Here is a 22,997-nt window from a genome sequence, read left to right as displayed (position 1 = left end):
CATACTCCAGAGGTAACAGTGATTTGGTTAATAAGTGACATATTAACTCACTTTAAAGTTGAGTTGTTGTGGTTGATCTAATTATATGCATTTTATTACAGGGAGAGATAAAAATAAAGCATGTAAAAGTGTCTATGATTTCTAAATGATACACATTTTTAACTATATGGGTTTTCCTTAGTATATAAGAATATCAGTTTCCAAGTTTGACAAACCAGGGTATGAAATCAAGGGTTTGAAAGATTCAGCGCCTTTCTGGTTTTTAATTTAATGTTTTCTTGAAAAAAAATCAAGGATAACTGTATCACATTTTATTTATTTTTTGCACTATGATATTTCCTGTTCTGATTTTTTTTGTTATGTAAGATTTAAGAGTTAGTATTAACCTGCTTAACGATTTTTGCTTTCTTCTTTTTTCCTTTTTTTGTCTTTTTAATACCTCTTCACTATTCTCCTTACATATTACCCCACAGACTTATTTCTCACAAAACTATGGTAAGGTGCATTTTATTCTTATCACTTCTGCAGCCTACTTGGGTTCTTTGTAGATGGGGAGGAAATAACACTTTTAAGCAAAGGCTAGTAAAGATGGAGAGAACCAACACTGGGAAGACACTGATGAAAAATACATTATGATTCCTGGAAACAAAGCAAAAATCCCTTTAAGAAGTAAAGATAATTGCATTTTATATATCTGAAATTTGTAATTAAGGATATTGAGCAGTTAACTTACATTGTTCTTTCTTGCTCACTTTAAACATCTCAAAAAAGCCCTCCCATATGGTTTCAGTAAACTCTTTACTTTGCTGTAGACACTTATTTGTTCACTTGACAAATGGAAGTTGAGTGTTTTAATTGTGCTGGTACATTCGGCCTTGAAATCAGTGAAATAAGAGCTGGTTCCTAAGCTCAGAGTGGAAGAGGCGTTTTTCTCTGTGTCTCCTGCACTTACAGGTGCAATGCCTCTTTGATTGGATGGTTCACTGTCTGGGCCCCATCTCCACCTGGGTTGCTGGAATGCAATTCTAAGACCTGAATTTACTGTATCCTATTTTTCTGTATCTTCCCTAAGCCTTTTTAAAAAATTATTTTTAAAAGGTTTTATTTTTTAGAGAGAGAGGAAGGGAAGGAGAAAGAAAGAGGGAGAGAAACATCAATGCGTGGTTGCCTCTCATGAGGCCTCTACTGGGGACCCGACCTGGCCTATAACCCAGGCATGAGCCCTGACTGGGAATCGAACCTGCAACCCTTTGCTTTATATAGGCCTGTGCTAAATCCACTGCGCTACACCAGCCAGGCACTTCTTTAAGCTTTTATTGCAGAAACCTCTATCCCTCCTTTGCTATATGCTTTTTTTATCCTGGCAGAATGTTTTTTATTCCAGCCCTATTTTACCCTAGCCCATATATTTGTTTGTTGTTTATATCTAAATAGGATTTGCTCAATTCACATATTTGCTCAATTTTGGAAGCAAAATTGTTATGGTTTCAGAAAAAGTATAGAAAAGAAAAGTTGTATAGCCTTGTATTTCAAATGTTGGAAACCAGTGGTTGAAGAGTGATTGTTGTGTACTGATCTCCCCTCAGTCGCAGTATATAATGCCTTTGTTTCATGTGATCAGAAGCTGAAGTGAGAGTAGTGTTTACACAAGGTCGACTGAGCAAAGGCCATGGCATCCCCCCTTGTCCCTCTGACTGGAGTCTAACCACATCTTCAGAAACTATGTAAACCTTGTTACCTTGTTTTGCATCCTTTGCAGCACCCCCACTCCCGCCCCACCCTTGTGCTCACACAGAGGGATTCTATGAATAAAGACAGTCACAAGAAATCTACTGTTATGTTACTTATGAGATGTGCATATGAAAATCATGGTCCCTTCTATAGTGCCTGTTTGAAGACCATGCAAGAAATTCCGTTCAGTTATAAATGGCAAAGAAAAGCTTTACCACCCTTGAGCAATTACTGTGTCTATTTTTCATCATGCAAAACTAGAATCAGATGATTGATAATGTTTTCCTTTCTGATTTGGCAACAAGGAAACAAAAGTCAAATTTGAAACTCAATTTTAATAAACCTATAAAAACCTATGACCTTAATATTGATGTTCTAACTTTCCCTTTGGTACTAGAGCTTCTGTTCCACTTAGTTTTTGTTGATTCTGATTTTTATCTAATTATATTTTCCCAGTTTTGCATTTATTATTTTAAGCTGACTCACATCCTTTGCGGAACAAGGCAAAACATAAAACCAAATAAATGGAAACATTTGCAAAATTGATCTCTGGACACAGTATGTTTTTGATTAACAAGTTTAATCAGTTCCATTAAATATGTTTTGAATAAGTATTGCAAGTTTAGTAGACTGGAGCTCATATAGCCAAATGGAAAACAACGTTACATAGTTTTGCAAAACTAAATTGCACTTATTTTTTAACTGTTAAATTTATGTACACTTATAAATTAACTTAAAATTGGTAAAGCCATTCAATTTAAGTCAGTTATTTCTGTAGTACCTACCTTGTATACTGTATTAGGCTGAAAAAAAATTCATTCCATATAATTAAAAAAATCATTTTTAGCCGAAGAGCTAGCCTAGACTAGGTTGACACTCATCACTGGACCTTACTTCTGATCTCTTTCACATCAGTAATTTATTTGATTCATCCTTGTTTTAATACATCAAATATAGATTCTACTTTGAGCCTCTTTGATTTACCATAAAATTGAAAAGATTGAGTTCCCTGGTTAATTGTCCAGACTTCATTCTGGTGTTTTGACAACTATCTGGTAAGTTGGTTGAATTTAACCTGGTAGATAGTTATTTACATCTATGTGACATCAAGTTCAGTTTGATACGTTTATTATCTAGGTCAAGAGAGAGACTGGCTTTTCTTAAGGAAATTCAGAAGTGCAAGTGGAAAGAGTGGAGAGGCTTTGGAGAGAGATGTGGGCTCATTTTTTACATGGAGGCATCTCATTGCAATAACCTTTATGTGTTTTATAAGAACAATCTTTGTAGAAGGTAATACTTTAATGTGATTCAAATGGTACAGATGGGTATACGGGGTGAAAGGACTCCTCATGTTTTTCCCCTAGTTTCCTGCTTTTTCTAGCCACTGGCAACCAGTATTATTAGTTAATTGAGAATCCTCTGGTGACATTTTATGTATATATAGTCAAATGTGAACATTTGGCCTGCTTCTGTTTTTTAAAGATTTTATTTGTTTATTGTTAGGGAGAGAGAAAGAAAAGAAGGGAGAGAGGCAGAGAAACATCGATGTGTGAGAGACATGTCTATGGGTTGCTTCTTGCCCACTCCCAGCTGGGGGACCTGGCCCAAAACCCAGGCATATGCCCTGACTGGGAATCCAACCAGCGACCTTTTGGTTGGCAGGCCAGCAACACTCAGTCCACTGAGCCACACCACCCAGGACTAAAGTTTTTATTTATTTTTAGAGAGAGGGGAAGGGAGCAAAAGAAACATCTGTGTGCAAGAGAAACTTCAATCAGTTAGCTCTCCATCAGCTGGCTCTCGCATGCTCTCAACTGGGGACCTGGCCCGCAACTCAGGCATGTGCCCCACTAAAAATCAAACTTTCAACCTTTTCCCTTACAGGTCCGTGCTCAGTCCACTGGCCTGCTTTTATCTCTTAATTCCTTCTGCCCTGCTCTGCATCTTCACCTGCTTTAGATGGTTGGCTTGCATTCTACTTTCCTCTACATTTCAGGCGGTCTTCCTTCTAAATTTCCACCTTCAAACCTTAGGGATTTCCATACTACCCAGGAAGGAGTCCGCCAGGAATCTTAGCCCAGCCTCTTGCCCCGGACTCCTTCCTGCTATGCATTGGGCCCATAGTTGTTATTAACTCACCCTCACACTTGCCAAACCCTGGGCTCTTTAAAGAAATCTGAAATGTCATGGCTTCACACAGCACACACACTGTTTTGTTTACATGTCCTTGTTCATAGAGCTCAAGATATTCAGTGATACAAAAACTGATTGGTACTTCCTGCACATGCAGAACATGTGACTTTTCTTCTCCATGCTGTTCCCTCTACTCAGAACACTCTGTCCTCCTGTTTTCATTAGCAAACCACACTTGGTTCTGCTGTCACCTGCAGGGGCTCTTCTCGGTTGAGATTCCATAAACTTATGGAACCTTCCACATGGAATTTAGTGACCCAAGCAGGCTTCCATACTATTTATTTCTCATAAATAGTAAATAGTAAAATTGCCTTTCTACTAAAAATTAACTTGGCATACTATCCATACTATTTGGATAGCATGCTAAGAGTGCCCCCCCAAAAAAATACAGCCTAAAGTTGAAGCTTTTATTTAACCATTATCTCTTCTGTCCTCAGTAGAAAGCATGTCCGAATTATTTTCTTTAGCATCCTTGCCTTATGGTACTAATTCACAAACATTCTGTTGACACTCATTAAAAATAACTTCATATTTATTATGGCCTTCTTCTGGGAGAGTGTCTTCTTATGTCTCCCCTCCCGGGTTTGCCTCTGTTGTTGGTACTCGGAAGAGTGAAAGCCTCCACAGGGGGTGTAATTAAAGTTTAGGGATCTAATAGGAGGAGGTGTTACTCTTAAGAAATGGAAAATATGAAATGTTGACCCCAGCAGATGACATGTACCACCTGAGAGACTGGTCCTTCCTAAGAAGTGACTCCTTAGTATGCGAATGAGGTATTTTTAATTCCAAGTCAAGTAAGCAGATGGTGTCCAGGGTGCTCAGTTTTGTTGCAAAGTGCCTGATGCGAGGTAACTTGCTGTTGACTGATTAACAGAGGATTTGCAGAGTAGGAATTTAATCGTGTGTGTTCAGCGCTGTGCATGTGGAATCCTCTGGCTCTGATCACTAACCAGGTTCGTTGTGCAGGATAGGAAAAATTTGTGAGATGACTCCACAGGTGTGAGAAACTTCAAGATCTTTCATCTTCTTTCTATAATTCTGGCCTCACTAAGCAAACCAGACATGTTGATACCAGGAATTGGGGGTGCCCTGAGTAGCAGTAATGCATATTCTAGTAATTGGATAAGTATAGCCCCTGCCGTACAGTATAAAGCTCAGTTTCAGGCTGTTAGTCTGTTGGGACAGTCTGCTCAGTCCTTATGGTCCTAGGTGCTTAACGCCGAGCCCTCAGCCCTAGGTCCTGGAGATGACCTCCCAGATTTCTGCCTGGCTGTAGGGTCCCCTTGCAACTGCTTGACAGCAACCCTCTGTTTATCTGGAATCACAGCATTTTCTAAAATAGTTTCAATTTAACATACCTTAACTCTAAAACAGCATTCTAGGAGGAATTTTAGTCCATTTGGGCTGTTATCACACAATACTATAGACTGAGTAGCTTTTAAGAAGCAGAAATTTGTTGCTGACAGTTTTGGAAGCTGGAAGTCCAGGATCAGAGTGTCAGCATGGTCGAGCTTTGGGTGAAGGCCCTCTTCCTGGTTGCAGACCACTGACTTCTCTTTGTGTTCTCATGTGGAAGAAGGAGCTAGGGATCTTTTGGGGGTCTCTTTTATGAGTGCCCTAACCCCATTTCTGAAGGGACTGTCTTCATGGCCTAATCACCTCCCAAAACCCCACCTTAATAATAGCATCATCACCTTGAGCATTAGATTTCCAAAGTATGAATGGCAGTGGTGCATAAACCTTTGGTCTGTAATAGGAATAGAAAATTCATAAAATAGGAGCTACAAATTTCCAAGACATGAAAAAATAATTCAACTTTATTACATTAGATTTTAAAAGTCCATAACAATGCTGGCAAGGTTTAGGTTGGCTTACATTTCCTTTCAGCAGTTGGTGAGAAGGTATGTTGGTATACCATTGGTGGAAAGCAGTTTAGCTCATGGTGGAATCCCTTGGCACCAGGGACTCTGTTCTAAGACTATATCCTAAGGAAGTCAGAGATGAGGTTTAAGTTCAGTGATGAGCATGTTGTCTCTGGGAGGCAGGTGGTGTGGTAGGCAATGGTAAGAGCAGGCACTTGGGAGCCTGGTACCTGGATTGGAGTCATGTTCCTCCATTTACCAGCTATGTGAACTTAGGTGAGTTAATTTCTTCTTGATTTTCTCAGCTGTGAAATGAAGAGAACAGCATCTCCCACAGTGTATTGAGAATTAGATAAGTATCTGTAAAGAACTTGGAAGTCTGTCACAGAGCAAGCAACTCTGTAAATATTAGTTATTATCAGGGGTGATATTGTAAATATTAGAGACAAATCCAAGAATGGAATTATTTTTTAAACGATAGTACCCCCAACTGTACGTACAAGAAAATTGTGATTTGATTTTAAAATGCACCTGCAGAGAAGACAGCAAAGTGACATAATAATGGTAAAGTGTTTTCCCCCATTGATGCAATCCTTTTCATTTTTTCACATTGTTATTTGTTATCCATATGTATTGCAGTGATACTTGTTAGAAATTATTAAAGTTATAGGATTCTTACACTCTGTACTTCTTTACCAAAATGCATATTCATTTGAACATATTTTACTTTATTTTCCTGCTTTCAAAGCTACTCATGTTTCACTTCCCCATCCTCTTCACCCACGTGCCATCTGCTTGGTATTTTCTTGCATTTAGCTTACTTGCTTTGTGTATGGATCAGCCCCAAGGCTTGTTCTTCAAGAATAAGTAAACCAAATTAAATGATTCATGAGGATTTATGGGCGGGGGGGGGGCGGGGGTGGCTGCTCTTGGAAGTTTAAGCCAGAGAATGCTGCTTAGGTCACAATGGAATTGTGTCTTCCCCACATGTCAGGCCCTCACCTCTGTCTCCCACTTTCCACCTGCATGAGCTCAGCACTCCAGCAGGGTCAGAGCCGTCAGTACTCCTTATACCGAGGGGAGCAGGGGGACGTGTGAGTATGGAGGCGATTCCTGCCTCCAGGCTTTTGGCTGCTCTCTCTAGCTGAAATTCCTTCCACATTTCTTTCCTTAAAGCCAATATTTGGCACCAGGTAGATACTCAGTTCCATGAACACTTCCCAAGATATCTGCTATACCCCTGATTTCAGATTGTTTGGCACTTAAACGCTTGTGCCACAAACTTGGTATTGGAGTGTGTTATGGTTTAGTTCTCACAGTAAGCTGATAGAGGTTATGTTTTACATTATGTGGAGGCCTGTCCAGAAAGTATCCAGCCATGTGTTATGGAAAATGGAGGTATTTATTGTAGAAGATACAAGAAACATTGTACACAGGACAATGATGCCTCAGTCCCCTTCTCGGGGACTTCACAGCTTGAGTTCTCCATCATCAGGTGCCCCTTTGTATTTTCCTGAATCTCATCGATGATCTGAACTCTCTTCCCTATCAAAGGTGACTTTAGTTGTGGCAAAAGCTAGAAGTTTGGCAGGGCTCCAAATCCAGGCTGTAATGGGGCTGAGTCATCTGGGTGATTTGATGTGTGACCAAAAAACTCTGTATGAGACATGATGCATGAGGGGGTGTGTGGTCTCGATGAAGCTGCCAGTCACCAGTTGCCCATTGCTGGGGCCTTCTGAATCATCCCAGTCGTTTCTGTGGAGGAATGTTCAAACTTAACACAAAATTTGATGCAGATTTGTTGTTCTACTCACTCAGTCATTTTCAATGTGACAGCCATACAGTACACATGCTCACTCAATGTCTTCTGCTGTCCCCACTGACTAGTCCAGTGAAGTTGTCATTGTTGACTCATGCATTCCAGTCCACTCTCCTGGGCTGCCAGGTTCCCTCAATGTCATGCAAACCCTTCCCATTATATTAACAATGGCTGGACTTTTTCCGGACAGACCTCGTACATGCACGTGGAACATAGGAAGATTGGGTGGTGGTGTGTTGAAAACACTCTTAAAAGATGATTTGTGACTTTTCTGTCCAATGTTCCCCTTTTTTCATCCTTATTTCTCCTTTATCTTCAGGATCAGGATGTTATATAGTTTGGTTCCTTCGGTCTTATAGAAATGTGCCTGAAAACTTGATAATAGCTTTTCATTAAAAAAAAAACTAAAGGGTTCCATTTGCAGAGAACACCATAGTTAGTAAATGCATTTAGAATGGGACTTTACCAACATAAAAATTTATCCTGTTGGAAGGACAACTCTCTATAATCACCTCCAAAAAATTGCTTGCTTGATCAAGACAATTTCATGAATCTGCCTGAGAGTGTGTTTCAAGTTCATAAACATGTCAGATTCTCATAGATCTTGCATTTCTTAGGAAGGACCAAATCACAGGAAATGTTGGTGCTACCTGGTCATGTTTCCAAACCGAGCCTCTGACCATGCTGCCCTGGTCTGTTTCTAAACCGAGATTCACGTGCCCCATGAGGGAAAAAATTGTTAGAATGTCTTTATTATCTTTTTATGACTTCTGATTTTGTTGTGTGTTTTATAATCCATATATTAGTGCAGAAGACATGTTTTTCTATCTAAAAAATACATAACATTATTTTATACTGATACTTTTATTATGTGGAATATAACTTTAAAGCATGGTGATCACTAATCTAAATAAAAGGTAAGACTTTATTGTTCCATAACCCAAAGTCAGTTCTTTCTTTCTTTCTTTTTTGTAATGCTCACCTGAAGACATTTTTTTTCATTGCTTTTAGAAAGAGAGGAGGGAGGGAGGGAAGGAGGGAGGGAGAGAGAAAGAGAAACACTGATGTGAGAAACATTGCTTGCGTCCCTTACACACCCGGAGCAGGAATTGAACCCACAACCTAGGCAAGTTACCCTCACTGGGAATTGAACTGTGACCTGAACCACACTGGCCAGGGCCAAAGTCAGTTAGTTTCTTTTACATATTTAGCCCTAACAACCCAAAAGTCAGTGTATTAAACATAAATCCTATGTCTAGCCTACACCAGGAGTTGTCATGTGTGTGTTTGTAAGGGCGCTCCTTTCGGGAGCCTACAGTGGGGGAGGAGTGTGGGTGTGAGGAGCAATTGGGCAGTGGTACAGTGCAACCTAAGTGTGTGCGAGAAACCTAGCAGCACGCATTCGTTAGACTAAAATGACTAAAAGTGTGACGAGAGTGGCGTGATCCATGGTGATGCTACATTCTCAGTACGTTTCAAAGCCCTTCTTGATGATTTTTCCCCTTGATAATCAGGTCAGCTCTTAGTCCATCTACTCAAATACCGTGTGTTCGAGTTATCTCCTGGGTACAGGTGTTAATTATGTGAGCTTTCAGCTCTAATATTCACATAACATTTACCAGTGCTCTCAAGTACATTTCCTTTGAATTATAAGAAAAAGTTGGCAAAACAGACATGGTGGGAAAGCATTGAATAATACCATTTTTTATGCCGGATCCTTTTGGAACAGTAATAGTGTGTAGATTTTCTGGAAAGTGAATTAGGTGATTAGGGCCGGCCTGAGAAAGCACCACAAACTCTGAGAAGCTTGGAGCAACAGAGACTCTTGGCTAGAAATCTACAGTCAGGTGTGTCGGCAAAACCACAGTCTCTCTGAGACTTGTAGTGGGATCCTTCCTGGTCCCTTCTGGCCTCTGGTGGTTTTGTCATTTTTTGGTTTGTAACTGCACGACTCTGATATCTGCTGCTGTCTTCATGTGGTGATTTCCCTGTGTGTCTCAATCTTGATATAGCCATCTTCTTATAAGGACACCAGTCATACTGGATTTAGATACTCCAGTGTGAGCTCAGCTTAATTACTTTTGCATTGACCCTCTTTCCAAATGAGGTCACATTCTGGGTTACTGTGGATATGACTTCAACATTTGGGGGAGGGGTGACACAATTCAGCCCATAACAAAAAAAAATATCCAAGCCTATAGATGAATTTACTAATATTTACAGAAATCACCCTTGGTGTCAGATGATGTCTTCTTATAGCTAAACTTCCATAGCCATGCACCTTGGTTAAGGGGTAAATGAAAGCTGGACAAAAAGAAAGCCTTTCAGGCTATTTGTTTTAATTGGCTGCTTTTGTCTCTGGATTTTGGCATTCCAGGTCTTGGTAGAATTATTCATACAGAAAGTAATATGTACTATGTGGCTTTGATCTTGCTGGTAAAAATCCGCAAAGTAATTTGTAGATTAGGATAATTCAAAGGGTGTATTGGTTTTTTTTTGTCATGATAATGCTACATAACAGCCTCCAAATTTTAGTGGCTTGGAACCACAAGTAATTTATTTCACATTCATGAATCTGCAGGGTGACTGTGGTTGGCTGCTCTTGGTTAGATTGGGCAGGGCTGGGCTGGACTCCTAAGTTGAGGTGGGTGCTCCAGTCTCTCCCACAGGTCTTTATCCTGGAACTTGTGCTGGAGAAGAAAAAGCAGCTACCTGGAAGATATGCTTCTGGTGAAGTGCAGAGACCTGCCAAGCCTCTTAGTTGAATTAGGTACAGTGTTAATCCTTGGTCTGCTGGTCAAGACAAGCCACGTGGTCAAGTGAATGGAGATATATACTCTGGGTATTAGTGCAAAGCACCAGGAAGTGGCACAGCCATCAAAGAATTCTTTTTCAGGGAAGGACCGCAGAATTGCAAAGAACAGTCCAATCTAGCAGCGGACCATTTTTCTCTTGAGTTTTGCAAGTACCTTTATATCAAGCAACTTAATAAACCTTTAATAGAGAAGTACTTAAACTGTAAATGTGGTTTCTAAATCCACACTTTTGGAAAATTATAGTTGAAACTCATATGCATTCTTTTTTCAAGAAAAGGTCATAGTGTTTCACATGCTGACTTAATTTCATGTTGGGCAGGTTTCCAGCCCCTCGCACACTTTTCACTATGACTTTGTCCTGAGCCATGTTTGAGTATTTACCGCAGTTTAGGCTGTGCTAACTAAAGCACTACTTGCCTCTCCCCATTTTTACCTTGAACATGTGAGGCAGAACTTGATAGAATTGGTGTCCTCTTGCACGTGCTGTGAGAGAGAACATTGGCATTGAGGATACAACTGTTTCTGGTGCACAGATGATTGTGGATTGTGTATCACTGTTGAGGTGTAACCACGTATGATTGCCTTGGGTGTTGTCCACTTCAAACACCTTCCCTGACAACACTGGCCACTGGAACCTGGCCCTTTTCTTCCCACTGGTACTTCTCTGCCATTTTATTTGGCAGTAATTTTTATTACACCTTCTTTTCTGATTGTTTTCTTTAAATTTTATCTCCCTTGGTAGTAATTGAAGTTTCCTTAGAGAAATTAAATTTAGAATATATACCTTAAAGGAAAGCAGGTATTCACCCTTCCATTCTTTTCAATGGTGGGTGAATTCAGGAAGAAGCAGGAAGTTGGAGTGAAGGGTCTGTGTAGGTCTGTGTAGTAATACAAACAGCCTGGTGTTAGAGTCCGTTCACTGCTTCTGCTTTTGGTGGTGCACAAAGCTGACCATTGTGGCTCTAACTCATGTCTCTTTGACCTTGAAGAAGTTCTTTAACTTTTGTAAACTTCAAAATTTTTACTTGAAAAGGATTGAGAATATTGACACCCTCATACAGCCATAAAGATTATTCTCTGTGTAACAACACTGAACAAAAAATTTGGTTCATATGGTTCATGTTCAGTAAATGTTTAACTGTTGCTGCCATCTTTATATTCCCTAGAACTTCCAAGCTGGAGCTCCTTCACTATATGATTTTAATGTTGGGGGTAAATTTGAATCTCACTTGATAGGTGTTGCGGCAGGTAGGAATCATTTTCATGAGTACTTCACTTGAACATTTGGCTTCATCGAAATGAAATCTCAGTGGATAGAATTTCTGTTCCACGGGACACTAATTGAGGAAAAAAACCTTTAATCTCTATATCAGCTCTTTTACAGACAAGCAAACTGAGAGCTGGAGAAACTGAGTAACTCGTCCATGGCTAAATGCCTTAGAAATACTAGAGTCTGAAATCCAACTAGGCCTGTCCTGCTTTAAAGGTGCTATGCTGCCTTAATAACACGGCTCAAAGGGGTTCGTCAGGTGAAGCACAGACTAACTGAAGCATCTTCAAAACAGGGAACTTCTCATGTGTGGAGGTTATAAAATACCAGTTTTGGAGGAATTTTTCAAATAAAATTTTTAATTAAAAAATTTAAAATATTACTTTACCCATAGAGCTGATCATTCCCCCTATAATAGCTGTACAGTATTTCCCTACCAAGGTGCAGTTTGGTTGGCATGGGTATTGCGGGGCATTCATTTGGGGGAAGCAGAGTTGCCAAATGCCCTGCAATGAATAGGATCATCCTAGACCATGAAGAATTGTCCCTTATACTTGGGAATTTCCTTTCTTCTTTAGGACTTACATATTTGTTGAGACATTCTAAAGAAAAGAAAGATTATTCCTAAATTGCCATGCATGGAAATATCACTTCGGTTATTATTTACAGCTCAATTTTTATTCTAACATTCCATGCACCACACTGCCTCCCCCATTACCCATTCTCTCCCTGCTTCTCACTTCTGCTTTTTCATTTTCCTGTACTTCTCGTTACGTAGTGAACTAGTTCCTGATTTCATTTCTCCTCCAGCTAAAACTTGTCCTATGTGAGTAGGTGTAAGCATCTAAGTGTTTCATGATGTCTGCCAATGAGCTCATGCCCGAGAGTTTACTTATTGAAATACCTGTTATAAATTCCTTTTTTTTGGGGGGGGGCATTACATAGATTTTTTAAACTTGAGAATTTACATATCGAAATGCCTGTTACTACTTTCCTTTGGGCATTATGCAGTATACATTTTATAAAATCAAGTGTGTAAGTAGGTTATATTACCTTAATGAACTTATCTATATGAACTTAATTTTAGTATAAGAGGAGTAATATATATATATTTAAATGAGGGGTATGGCTTTGATGTGGTTGAGAACTGCTGCTCTATTTACTGCAGTCTTCCGAGGTGGTCCTTCTGCTTGTGCACAGTCACTTTTGGAAATTTGAAGCCATGTTCTCTGGAGGCAGCTCTTTGCATCTGTCTGTAAAACATTTCTTCTGTACTTGAGTCAAGACCCTTTTCCCTCTGTGCCTAATGCCTTCCTCTAGGTATAGCCCTTTAAGGTCTATTTGTATAAGCCTAATATCCTCTACAAGATAAGATCCTTGACGTATTTGAAAGTAGCTGTCATTTTATCCCAACTCGTTCCAGACTAAACATAACCATTTCCTTTGACTAATATTCCTAAAATTTAGTTTTATGTCACTTAATCATTCTGGTTACTCCAGTTTCCTTATATTTCTCTTACAGCGTGAGACCCAGAGTTAGAGGCAGTCACCTTGATATATTCTAATCTTCAAAGAGGGTGGCCAGAGAGCATCCTGATCTTTTTTATTCTGAGCTGATTGAATTAGTGTTGTTTGGGGGTGTGTGTGTGTAGGGGAATAGCACACTGGGTATACGGACCTTACTGTCACCTAAAACTGTAAGTCGTATCACTTGTGTTCTACCTCACCCATTTATTCCTTACACCTCAACCATTTGTAGAACCTGAGATTCATGGGAGGTAAATTCCACCTTCCTACAGACAGCTGAGGTCTGTCTGGATCCAAATGCTGTTATTCGGTATGTTATTTATTCCCACTAGAAGTCTAATAAGGAGATTCCTATTTTAAATCAAATTCATGGTTAAATCAAGTTTACTGATGAGGACAGGGTCTAAGAAGGAATAGTGCATTAAACTATTTACAGTCTCCCCTTATGTAGAGGGTGGAGGTCAGCTCCCAGCTCTGTGTTGAGGTCAGTCAGTCACTTAGCACATACCTCTTTGTAGTACAGTGGTTCATTGCTTCCCTTTATCCATTTAATCATACAAGCATCCGCCCATGTCCAGCCAAGAGTTCTCCATCTTATCCATAAGCATACCAAGAAAAACATCAGATGACTTTTAAGTACAATTACACTGGGTTTATCTTATTTCTTTGGTGTCCTACAATAGTAGCTATTCCAAGAGGGAAATTAGATCAGTGTAGTTTGGCTAAGCCACCTCTCCCTGAACTTCCTGCCCTCTGCCAGCCCAGCACTCCAACCATACCAGACCACTCAGAAGTCCCTGAGCAGTACACATTCCTTCCCAATGGCTTGCACATCTTCATGCTGCCTAATGAGCTGAAATTCCTCTGCCTTCATCATCTGGGAAACTCTTGCTCCTTCTTCAGAGCCCAGGTCCGGCATTACCTGTGCAGCTTCCCTGCTGCTCCTTCCCTTTCTGGCAGCGTTCGTTGCTTCCCCTCTGTGTTCTGCCAGTATCGGAGCACTCACCACTTATCTTAAGTATTGATGGTTTTCAGTTGCTTGTTCCACCTGAGCTTCCTGGCCCATGAATACTGTCTTCATGTTTGTATCTCCAGCACAGTACTGAATGTGCTGTGCTGAATGGTTGGCTTTCTGTGAACAGTCTAGATGTCAGGGTTGACCACCTCCTCTTCCAAGTCCTTGCCAACCTATCACTTCTAGCTTGGTCAGGTTACTTTTATTTTGCTGGGGATCTGTGTGGTGTTCTCCAGTATGCAATTTCCATAATCCTTTTTCTAACTATTATTGAACATGAAAATGTATTTGCCTATGGTCAGGCTTCTGGCACTTTCCACATTTTCAACAATTCCTGACCCTGCCAGTGATATCTTAGAAAGTCACTTGCACATTCTCTTTTTAGAGAGAACTTATAAAATGATCCATCTAGCCCAGAGATGGGTCTTCATTTAGAGTATCTGGTTGCTTTGATGTCATCTCTTTGCTCATACTAGTAAGAGAACACTGAAACTTACATTTGTTTAATTCTTTTCATGTCTAATTTCGGTTCCCTAGGCAAAGAATAATTAAATAAGAGTTATGAATTCTCCATTTATTTTTCTATCCATTGGCTCGGACCAGTTTCTTCAGGTTGTAGACCACTGGCCTGTCCTTCATCATCACCTGGATTCAGGCATAACTTTCTAGCTCCTCATTGCTGTTCAGTTCTGTTTCCTCTTGTTTTGTTTTTGTGACACACATTTGCTTATTTGGGGCATTATCTCCTGGATGCTCTCCTTGTACATTCGCAGCATACTTTTGTCTCTGTTTCTATGTCTTTCTTTCCAGGGCTCTTGTTAAAGAGAATATTCAAATTTCTGACCATGTTTAACACTGACCTTTGAATATTCTTCCTTTGTTATTTTCGATGACAGTGTGGCTTTGAGAAAGACTGAGCACCCATTATATTTCTTTTAAGTGGCTGCACAGAAAGAAGCATTTTGCTCTGTTCCTTAAATGACCAAACTTGGTGTGACCAAGCCTCAGAGCATGTTCTTGTCATTATTTCATTTGTATAATAAAAACATGTTTTGGGGAAAACAGTTGGACATCATGAGAGTACTGTTTTTCCCCCCCAGTCTGGACTGGTTATACCTGAATGTACAAGGATCTGCTGTGTGTTAGATGTGAAGCCAGAAGCCACCCTGGGCCGTGTGGGTCCATGCTGGCTAGATATAGTTGGGACTATAGATATAGTCCCCAGTAGCCCTGGGCCGGGTCCTTTCTAAGTGGCGCCGGGTTCTCCAGCAGGGAGCACTTCGCTGGCAGTCCAGACGCACTCTGTCTTCAACACAGCTTTTACAAGGTAAGGATTGTGGATGTGCCATTTTTATTTGAATAATGAACTGAATTTAGGTTTAAATTGACTATCCTGATTTAAAATCACAAAATAAAAATATTTAAATAGAAGATTCATCTTGTAATCCCTCATAAAATTCTTTTTGGTCTGTGATACAGCGTAATTGCAAGAAACTTGTAATTCAGTGTCCGGATGATTCTAGAGTTTATTAATGTGAGGAAAAGTCAATATTAGGTGAAAGAAGGGCTTTTAAGAAGCCCATTATAACCACTTATAATGGAAAATGTAGTTTGTAACAGAGATTGATTTTACGAGCTCTGGTTCTTCACTGAAGCGTGAAGCCTCCTGTGTGTTGCTCTGTGCAAATCATTTTTATAGGATTCTTTGCTGATTTCTTTCTGGCTGATCTGTGGACGTGTCTGGAGCTGAAAGGGCTATATCTGTCTTGTGTAAGGAATACAAAAATTCCCAGAAATTTAAAAGAAACCAAAGATTAGCATATTCCTAAGTTATCGAATAGAGTATATTCAGAAGGAAAAAGCTTTGCCAGTTCTAAAGAGACGCGGTGGTACCAGATGTCGGTTCTTGGATCATTTAATCCTTTTCTCTTGTGCTTATTTTTGTCAATATTTTTTCACTGGAACTAAATATCTGGCTCAGCTTGCAATATAAAAATTTTCCAATTAGATTGTTATGACTTCATTTTTATTCATGAGGGGAAATCTAATAAAGAGAGATCATCGCATATGGTGGTGTGCAGGAGAAGAACTTTAAAATAAACCACCTGGCCCAGGGCAGGGCCGAGAGCTTGCATCCTGGTCCTTTCTGGAGTCTGAGAGAGGCTGGGTTGAGTCTGCCTCCCCTGGGAATCCTTGGCTTTCTATCAGTTTGCCGTATGATTGACCTTACCCCAAGTCCAGATTAGCTTTTATGTGGATTGTCTTCTTAGTTCTAGGTTAGGTATTAAGGGGAATATAAGGATAATGTGAAACATGGTTTTTAACTTGAAGGAACTTTCTGTTTGTTTATGGCTGGGGAGGCTAAGTGAGGTGGTTTGTCCATTGTCACCTAGTGTATGATGAAGTGTCTCCAGTAAATGAGAGGTGGCATGGGAAATTAGCTCCTAAGGAAGAGAGAGAGCAGTGCACTCAAGTGGGCAGGGAAGGCTTCAAAGCAGAATTGGACCTTGTGCCAGATCTGGTTAGGAGGAGGACTGTAGAAGAGTTACTTCAAGCTTGGGGAAAGAGTCAAAGATGTCCTCTCAGGGGTCTCAATGACCCGGTCCCCCCAGTACCCAGTGCATTTGTCTTCGCCTGCAGGATTTATGCTGAGGTACGGGTTGCTAGCGACTCCAGGCTTTTTTTTTCCTAGCTCATACCCAAATGCTTCCTGGCTGCACAGTTATTGAAAGGCATTGAAGTGTACACAAAACTGGATTTGTGCGGGTTCAACTGCTCCTGTTGAACTAGGGAAACCAGTACCTCTCTGCCGCATTTTAATGGCTACCCAGCTCACAGTGTGGTTGTAAGGATCAAAAGAGATACGGTGGGTAATGTGTTGAATGACTGACAGTAGGCAGGCATCGTGATTTGTGTGCTTTTCCTACCTGGTAGCCACTCTTTCCTTCTTGCCTGCATGTGTCTGGCCCTTCTCACGTCCGTACCTGTGTACAGGTGTGCCCTCTTTCTGGAACGCTGTCTCTCTCCTCTTTTCCTATTAAAATCCTAACTGCCTGAAAGATTTGCTTTAACACCTCAGTCAGAATTGAACTTTGTGTATTTTGGATGCTTAGTAGTATTCTTTGGGACAGTTCCAAGTTCCTAACACTACATTTCAGTTATTTGCACGTCTTGTTTTCCCTGCATGTTGGTAAACTCAAGGGTGGAGCTCGTGTCAGGGACGTGGGGATGAAGCAGTCAAGAGTTCAGACTCTGTTCCCCACACAGGGCCTTCTGCATAGTTGTCATGGTTGCAGGGTGTTCTCATCATCATCATATTGTTTTTCCCCCTTAACGACAACCATATGCTGACGATTTCTAAATCTTTCTCTTTAGCCCAGACTGCACTCCTGCGCTTTGCATGTAATCACGTCTGGTGAATGTCTCCAGCTGAGCGTCCCACGTGCACCTCAGAGACAACGTGTCTAAAGCTGATCTTTCACCTGTTTCTGCTCCCCCGTCCCCCACACAGTCTGACCCTTTCCTGTAGACTCTATTCCCTGTCCTTGAAGCAGCAACTCGGACATCCTTCATTTCTTCCTTCCCCATGTTGTTTATGTTGAACGAGTCACCAGATCTCAACTATTCTGCCTCCTAAACACTTCTTGAGTTTAGTCCCCCTCTTTCTGTGTTAAATACTGCTACCTTCTCTCTGAAGGAGTTTTACTGTAATTTCTTTCTAAAGATCTACTTCACCCTATGCCTAGTTTTTTTAAGCCCATCTTCTACAATCTGCATATCAGTTTCTCGTGTAAAATCCTATGGTGGCTTCCTTTCATATGCATGGGAGATCTTTATTGTCATGAACCAGCTCTGCCGAGTTTGGTAATGTCTGCTGCGAGTGCTGCCTTTGGGTTCAGTGTGATCGTTTGGTGATGTCTGGCAGGTGTGGTGGAGGGGGTGGCCGCACATAATACATAGCTAGGATGAAGTTCAAGCTCTTTCGTGTGACATGAAAGGTCTTCCTTGCCCCTAATCCTAACCACATCTTCATTCCCAACTCCCACCATTGCCCTGCTTCACATTTAATCTTGGCGTAGCAGGGAAATTCTGGGTTGTGTCTTCTTGCTTTTGTTCAAGTTGACCATGTTCCCCTGTAGAGGAAACCTCTGCTCATCCTGTCAGATCTCGGTGTGTGTGGGGAGTGCATGGGGTGGCCTTGACCGAGGCTAAGAGTTCTTCCTCTAGGCTCTCAAGGCATCTGCACCCATTGACTCGAAATCCTGGGTGTTTCCCTCACAAGACAGTAAATTCCATTAGGACAAACATCACATCTTATTTCTCTTTGGTCTCTGTTACTCGTCACAGTACCTTCCATGTAATATGTATTGCGAGTTGTATATTGAACTGAAATGAATCCGTAAACAATTTGCTGAACATTCTTTGCTTTTACTTTGATACCCCTTCCGGGTTGAAAGATGGATTTTTAGGAAAGGTAAGGACTCTGCAGAAAATTTAGAACAGGGAATCAGTTAGTAAGTAGACGTTGGAAAAGTTTGAGCAGGGGTGTGGTGATGAAAGTGGTGTTTAAGGAAGATTGATCTGGAGATAACCTTCTATTACAGGTTTAAAGTGCTGCGGGGGAACACAGGCGAGGGGGCAGGGGCAGGGGCGGGGGCGGGGGCGGGGGCAGGGGCAGGGGCAGGGGCGAGCACAGGAGGCCCTTCGGACCGGCTTCCAGAGGCCGTGTGCTTCCCGTCCACGTTCGCGCAGGCAGGCTGGCCTCACGGGCATGTTTCGAAAAACAAAGTGGTGTTATTTCTATTTTTAAAGGAAGAACATTCCTTTAAAACACCTAACTGACCCCCTTTTCATAACATGTAAGAAACATATTCATTGTTAATTACTGAAAAAGTGATGATGAGTTTAAATTGTAAAAATAACAGTTAGCTTCTGCATAGCTGGTCTAAACTCTTCCAAAGTCAGTGGTTTTCATTTTAGCACATTTTGAAATAATTGTTAATTGTGAGGAAAATACTCCAGTTTCGTTTTCTAGCTGCCTTTTGTTTTCCAGTGTAACACCTCCAGTCTAATTCCTAGTGTTTTCGTCCCCCCATGGGTTTCTGTACTTTAAGTGACTTGTGGCCGTGCTGACTCGTTGAAGCTTACCTTCCATTTGTTGTGGGCCATGTCACTCCACTGTATTATTCTTAATACCGGCCATTGTAAGTGTCTCAATTTACAGTTGCTTTGTTGTTTTTTTATTACAGGGTTATGACTCATTGATTAAAAAGAAGAACTTTTCCAACTACTTTGCACTTTTGACTGCATATTATGGATAACAAGGAAGAGAAGAAGGAACGAAAACAAAGTTATTTTGCTCGGTAAGCATTTGCCTTGCTAAATTATGTCAGTACTTAAAAAAATTGAAGGGATTTTATCCTATTACTTGTCATTTTCTGTCTTGTGACTGTTCATAAACAGAGCAGGTGGCCAGTAGAAGTTAAATATACTTTGTTTCCTCCTCTGTAGCTTCACTGATTGAGCTGTAATTAAAAGTCTATAACATAATTAAAGTCTAATACCTTGTGGGGTATCTATATTTTAAAAGTTTTTGGTTGAGGAGTGAAAAAGGTGAAGGATTTAAGCAAAGGCAAATACTCTTAGACACAGAAAAATAAGAAAGTAAACAAAGAAATAAATAAACAAAAAGTATTTTCTGTAGGAGTTTGGAATGGATGAAATTCTATCTTTGGTTTCCATGTCATTTTTTACATTCAATACTTCTACATTTTATTGTTGTTCAAGTGCAGTTTTCTGCCTTTCCCCCCTCCCCCCACCCCAGGCCTCCCCACCTCCCTCCCATTTTCATCCCCCCCTTTTTTCGTCCATGTGTCCTTTATAGTTGTTCCGGAAACCCTTTACCCTTTTCTCCCCACTACCCCCTCCCCTCTCTGGTCACTGTTGGTTCTTAATTTCAGTGTCTCTGGTTCTATTTAGCTTGTTTGTTTTGTCCGTGTCATTTTTAAAGCTTGAACTCCTCCAACATACATGCATTCGTTGGTGTCTGGTACGAGTCCTCTAGTGTATGATCAGTTATTGTGTACAGATTTAAACACCCACGTGGAAACCACTCACTAAACACAATAAAATGTATGATATGCTAAAACATTTCTACATCATTTTCATCATTGGAATGTTTCCAAACTCAGAGTGAGAACATAAGCTTAAAATGATCATTATGGTCTCCTCAACTGAAATGCTTCTTAGGAACAGAATTCAGGCTCACCACATCCCAAAACCCAATTTACTCTCATTAAAGCGGCATTTCCTGTTTTCCAAATATAAGCCTTGGAAACCGACAATCAAAGCTCTTTGTTCATGTTTTTATCTAGAAATTAAGCTAGGTTTTAGGTTGTTAATGGGAAAAGGAAGGATATGAATATTTAAGGAACTACTTATTATGTGCCAAGTACTTACTATTTTATTTATCCTCACAATAAACCTGTATCTTAGGTTTTCTCCCTATTTTACCAATGAGGTAGTTAAGACTCAGAAATTATTTTGTCTGTTTCATGCCATGTAAGAGTCAGTATTCAAACATGGGCTTGTTTCCAAAGGGTGTGTTCCAATTAGTAATAGTGGACCCTTAATGAGAGGTTTTGGAAAGCAAGAGTAATGTTTTTCACTATTAAGATTATAAAAAGAAAAAAGATTGTTTGGGCAAGGAAGACATCAGGCATCAAATGGGTGAAACATTAGAAAGATAGGACACCTAGAATAAATGAAAACTGTGTAGTGATTTTTAAACACACTTTATTTTGAGATAATTATAGATTTGCACGTAGTTCTAAGAAATAGTACAGAGATCCTATATTCTCACAATGGTGAGACCTTATATAACTGTCCGATATTACAGCCACAAAATTGACATTGATACAATCCACCAACCTTATCAGATTTCACAAACTCTCATTTGTGTATGTTTGTGTTTTATGTGTATTTATTTTGTGCAGTTTTATCACAGGGGTAGGTTTGTGTGGCCACCATCACAATCAAGTTGCGGAACAATTCTGTCGAAAAGATCCCATGTGCCTCGTAGCCATAGTCACCTCCTTTCCGCTGTCCTCCACCCTCACAATCACTAGTCTGTTTTCCATCTCTGTAATTGGAGATTTCAAAAATATTACATAAGTGGAATCCTATAGTATATAACCTTTTGAGATTAGATTTTTCTCAGTAAAATTCTTGTGATGTCTCAGTTCGTTCAGACAGCTGTAGCAAAATATCACAGACTGAGTGGCTTATAACCAACAGAAATTTACTTCTCATAGTTCTGGAGGCTGCATAGTTCTGATTGTGTTCTTGATGGCAAGTCTAACAACCCAGCATGGTCGGGTTCTGTGTCTGGTAGGAGCCTGCTTCTTGGTTCATTTCAGGCCACCCTCTTGCTGTAACCACGCCTGGTGGAAGGGGCAGGGAGCGTTCTTGGGACTTTTCTTACAAGAGAACTGATCCCACCATGAGCGGTCCACCCTCATGACCTAATCACCCCCAAAGTCCCACCTCCCGGTGCTGTCACCTTGCGTGTTAAGTTTCAACACATGAATTTTGCGGGAATACACATATATTAATAGTTTGTTGCTTTTTATTGCTGGGTAGTATTCTATGGTTAGAATGTATCGCAATTTTTCAGTTCACCCATTGAAGCACGTTTGGGTTCTTTCCAGTTTGGGACAGTAACAAACAATGCTGAGAGATGAGTGCATCAGTTTTCCTATTTGAAATAGTTCTATTTAAAGTAACATGTTTGTGCGCTTCTCTAAGGATACAGCCTCAGTAAAAGAGGAAGATGTGGTCTTGTTCATTTTTTTGTTTTAAAATGTCTGGGATATTAAAAGATATATTCCAAAAGGAAGGAGAAGTAAGGCCCCTTTAGATTATATATATTGTCTATATATACCTGAGCCTTATCTAATAAAGAAATAACAAATAAAGCTCAGAGGATCATTTGTGTACAAGATTTTGTGTGAATGTAAAAGTTTAATTTTACCAGATGAATGTCCAGGAGTCAAATTGCTAGGTCAAATGGTAGGTGTACGCTTAATTTTGTAAGAAACTACCATAGTCTTTTCCAGAGGGGCTGTAGCATTTTACATTCCTTCTCATCAGCAATGTATACATGACCAAGTTTCTCTGAGTCCTTACCACCATTTGGTATTACCATTCTGTTTTTATGTTAGCCATTCTGATAGGTGTGCAGCAATATCTTATTGTGGCTAAATGAACATTTCTTTAATAACTAGAGAAGTTGAACGTCTTTTCATGTGCTGATTAGCCATCTATCCATCTTCTTCAGTGCAGTGTCTTTTCCTGTGTTCTAATGGGATTTTTGTTGTTGTTGTTGTTGAGGTTTGAGAGTTTTTTCTGCATTCCGAGTAGTGCTGGTCCTTTGATATGTGGTTTGCCAATATTTTCTCCCAGTCTATAGCTTTCCTTTTTATCCTCTTTTTTTAAAGTTTTTAAAAAATATGTATATTGTATTTATATTTATTTTTAGAGATAGGGGAAGGGGAGGAGAAAGAGTGGGAGAGAAACATCATTGTGTGGTTGCCTCTCATGTGTCCCCCACTGGGGACCTGGCCCACAACCCAGACATGTGCCCTGACTGGGAATTAAACTGGCGATCCTTTGCTTCACAGGCCCGTGTTCAATCCACTGAGCTGTAGCTCAGGCCCTGCAGCCAGGGCCCCTTTTTATTCTCTTAATACTGCCTTTAGCAGAG

At 40.3% G+C, this 22,997-nt stretch overlaps 1 protein-coding gene across 7 annotated transcripts in view; it reads left to right on the top strand.

The window, feature by feature from the left end:
• The window catches only part of NCOA7 (nuclear receptor coactivator 7), a 141,939-nt gene that overhangs the window by 2,433 nt on the left and 116,509 nt on the right, over positions 1 to 22,997 (top strand). For 6 of the 7 annotated variants that reach the window (XM_037139612.2, XM_037139613.2, XM_037139610.2 and 3 more), the window contains exon 2: positions 19,483 to 19,596. In XM_037139612.2, coding sequence (XP_036995507.2) covers positions 19,547 to 19,596 — 50 coding nt within the window. In that variant the 5' untranslated portion in view covers positions 19,483 to 19,546. Of the gene's footprint in view, positions 1 to 15,372; positions 15,561 to 19,482; positions 19,597 to 22,997 lie in introns of those variants that run through there. The other variant, XM_037139611.2, reaches the window with a different exon arrangement.

Source organism: Artibeus jamaicensis, unplaced genomic scaffold (genome assembly GCF_021234435.1).
Source record: "Artibeus jamaicensis isolate MK-2021 breed Jamaican fruit bat unplaced genomic scaffold, CSHL_Jam_final contig_387, whole genome shotgun sequence".
Taxonomy (NCBI): domain Eukaryota; kingdom Metazoa; phylum Chordata; class Mammalia; order Chiroptera; family Phyllostomidae; genus Artibeus; species Artibeus jamaicensis.
Note: the sequence above shows the minus strand (reverse complement) of the source record. Positions and strands in the feature narration are given on the sequence as shown.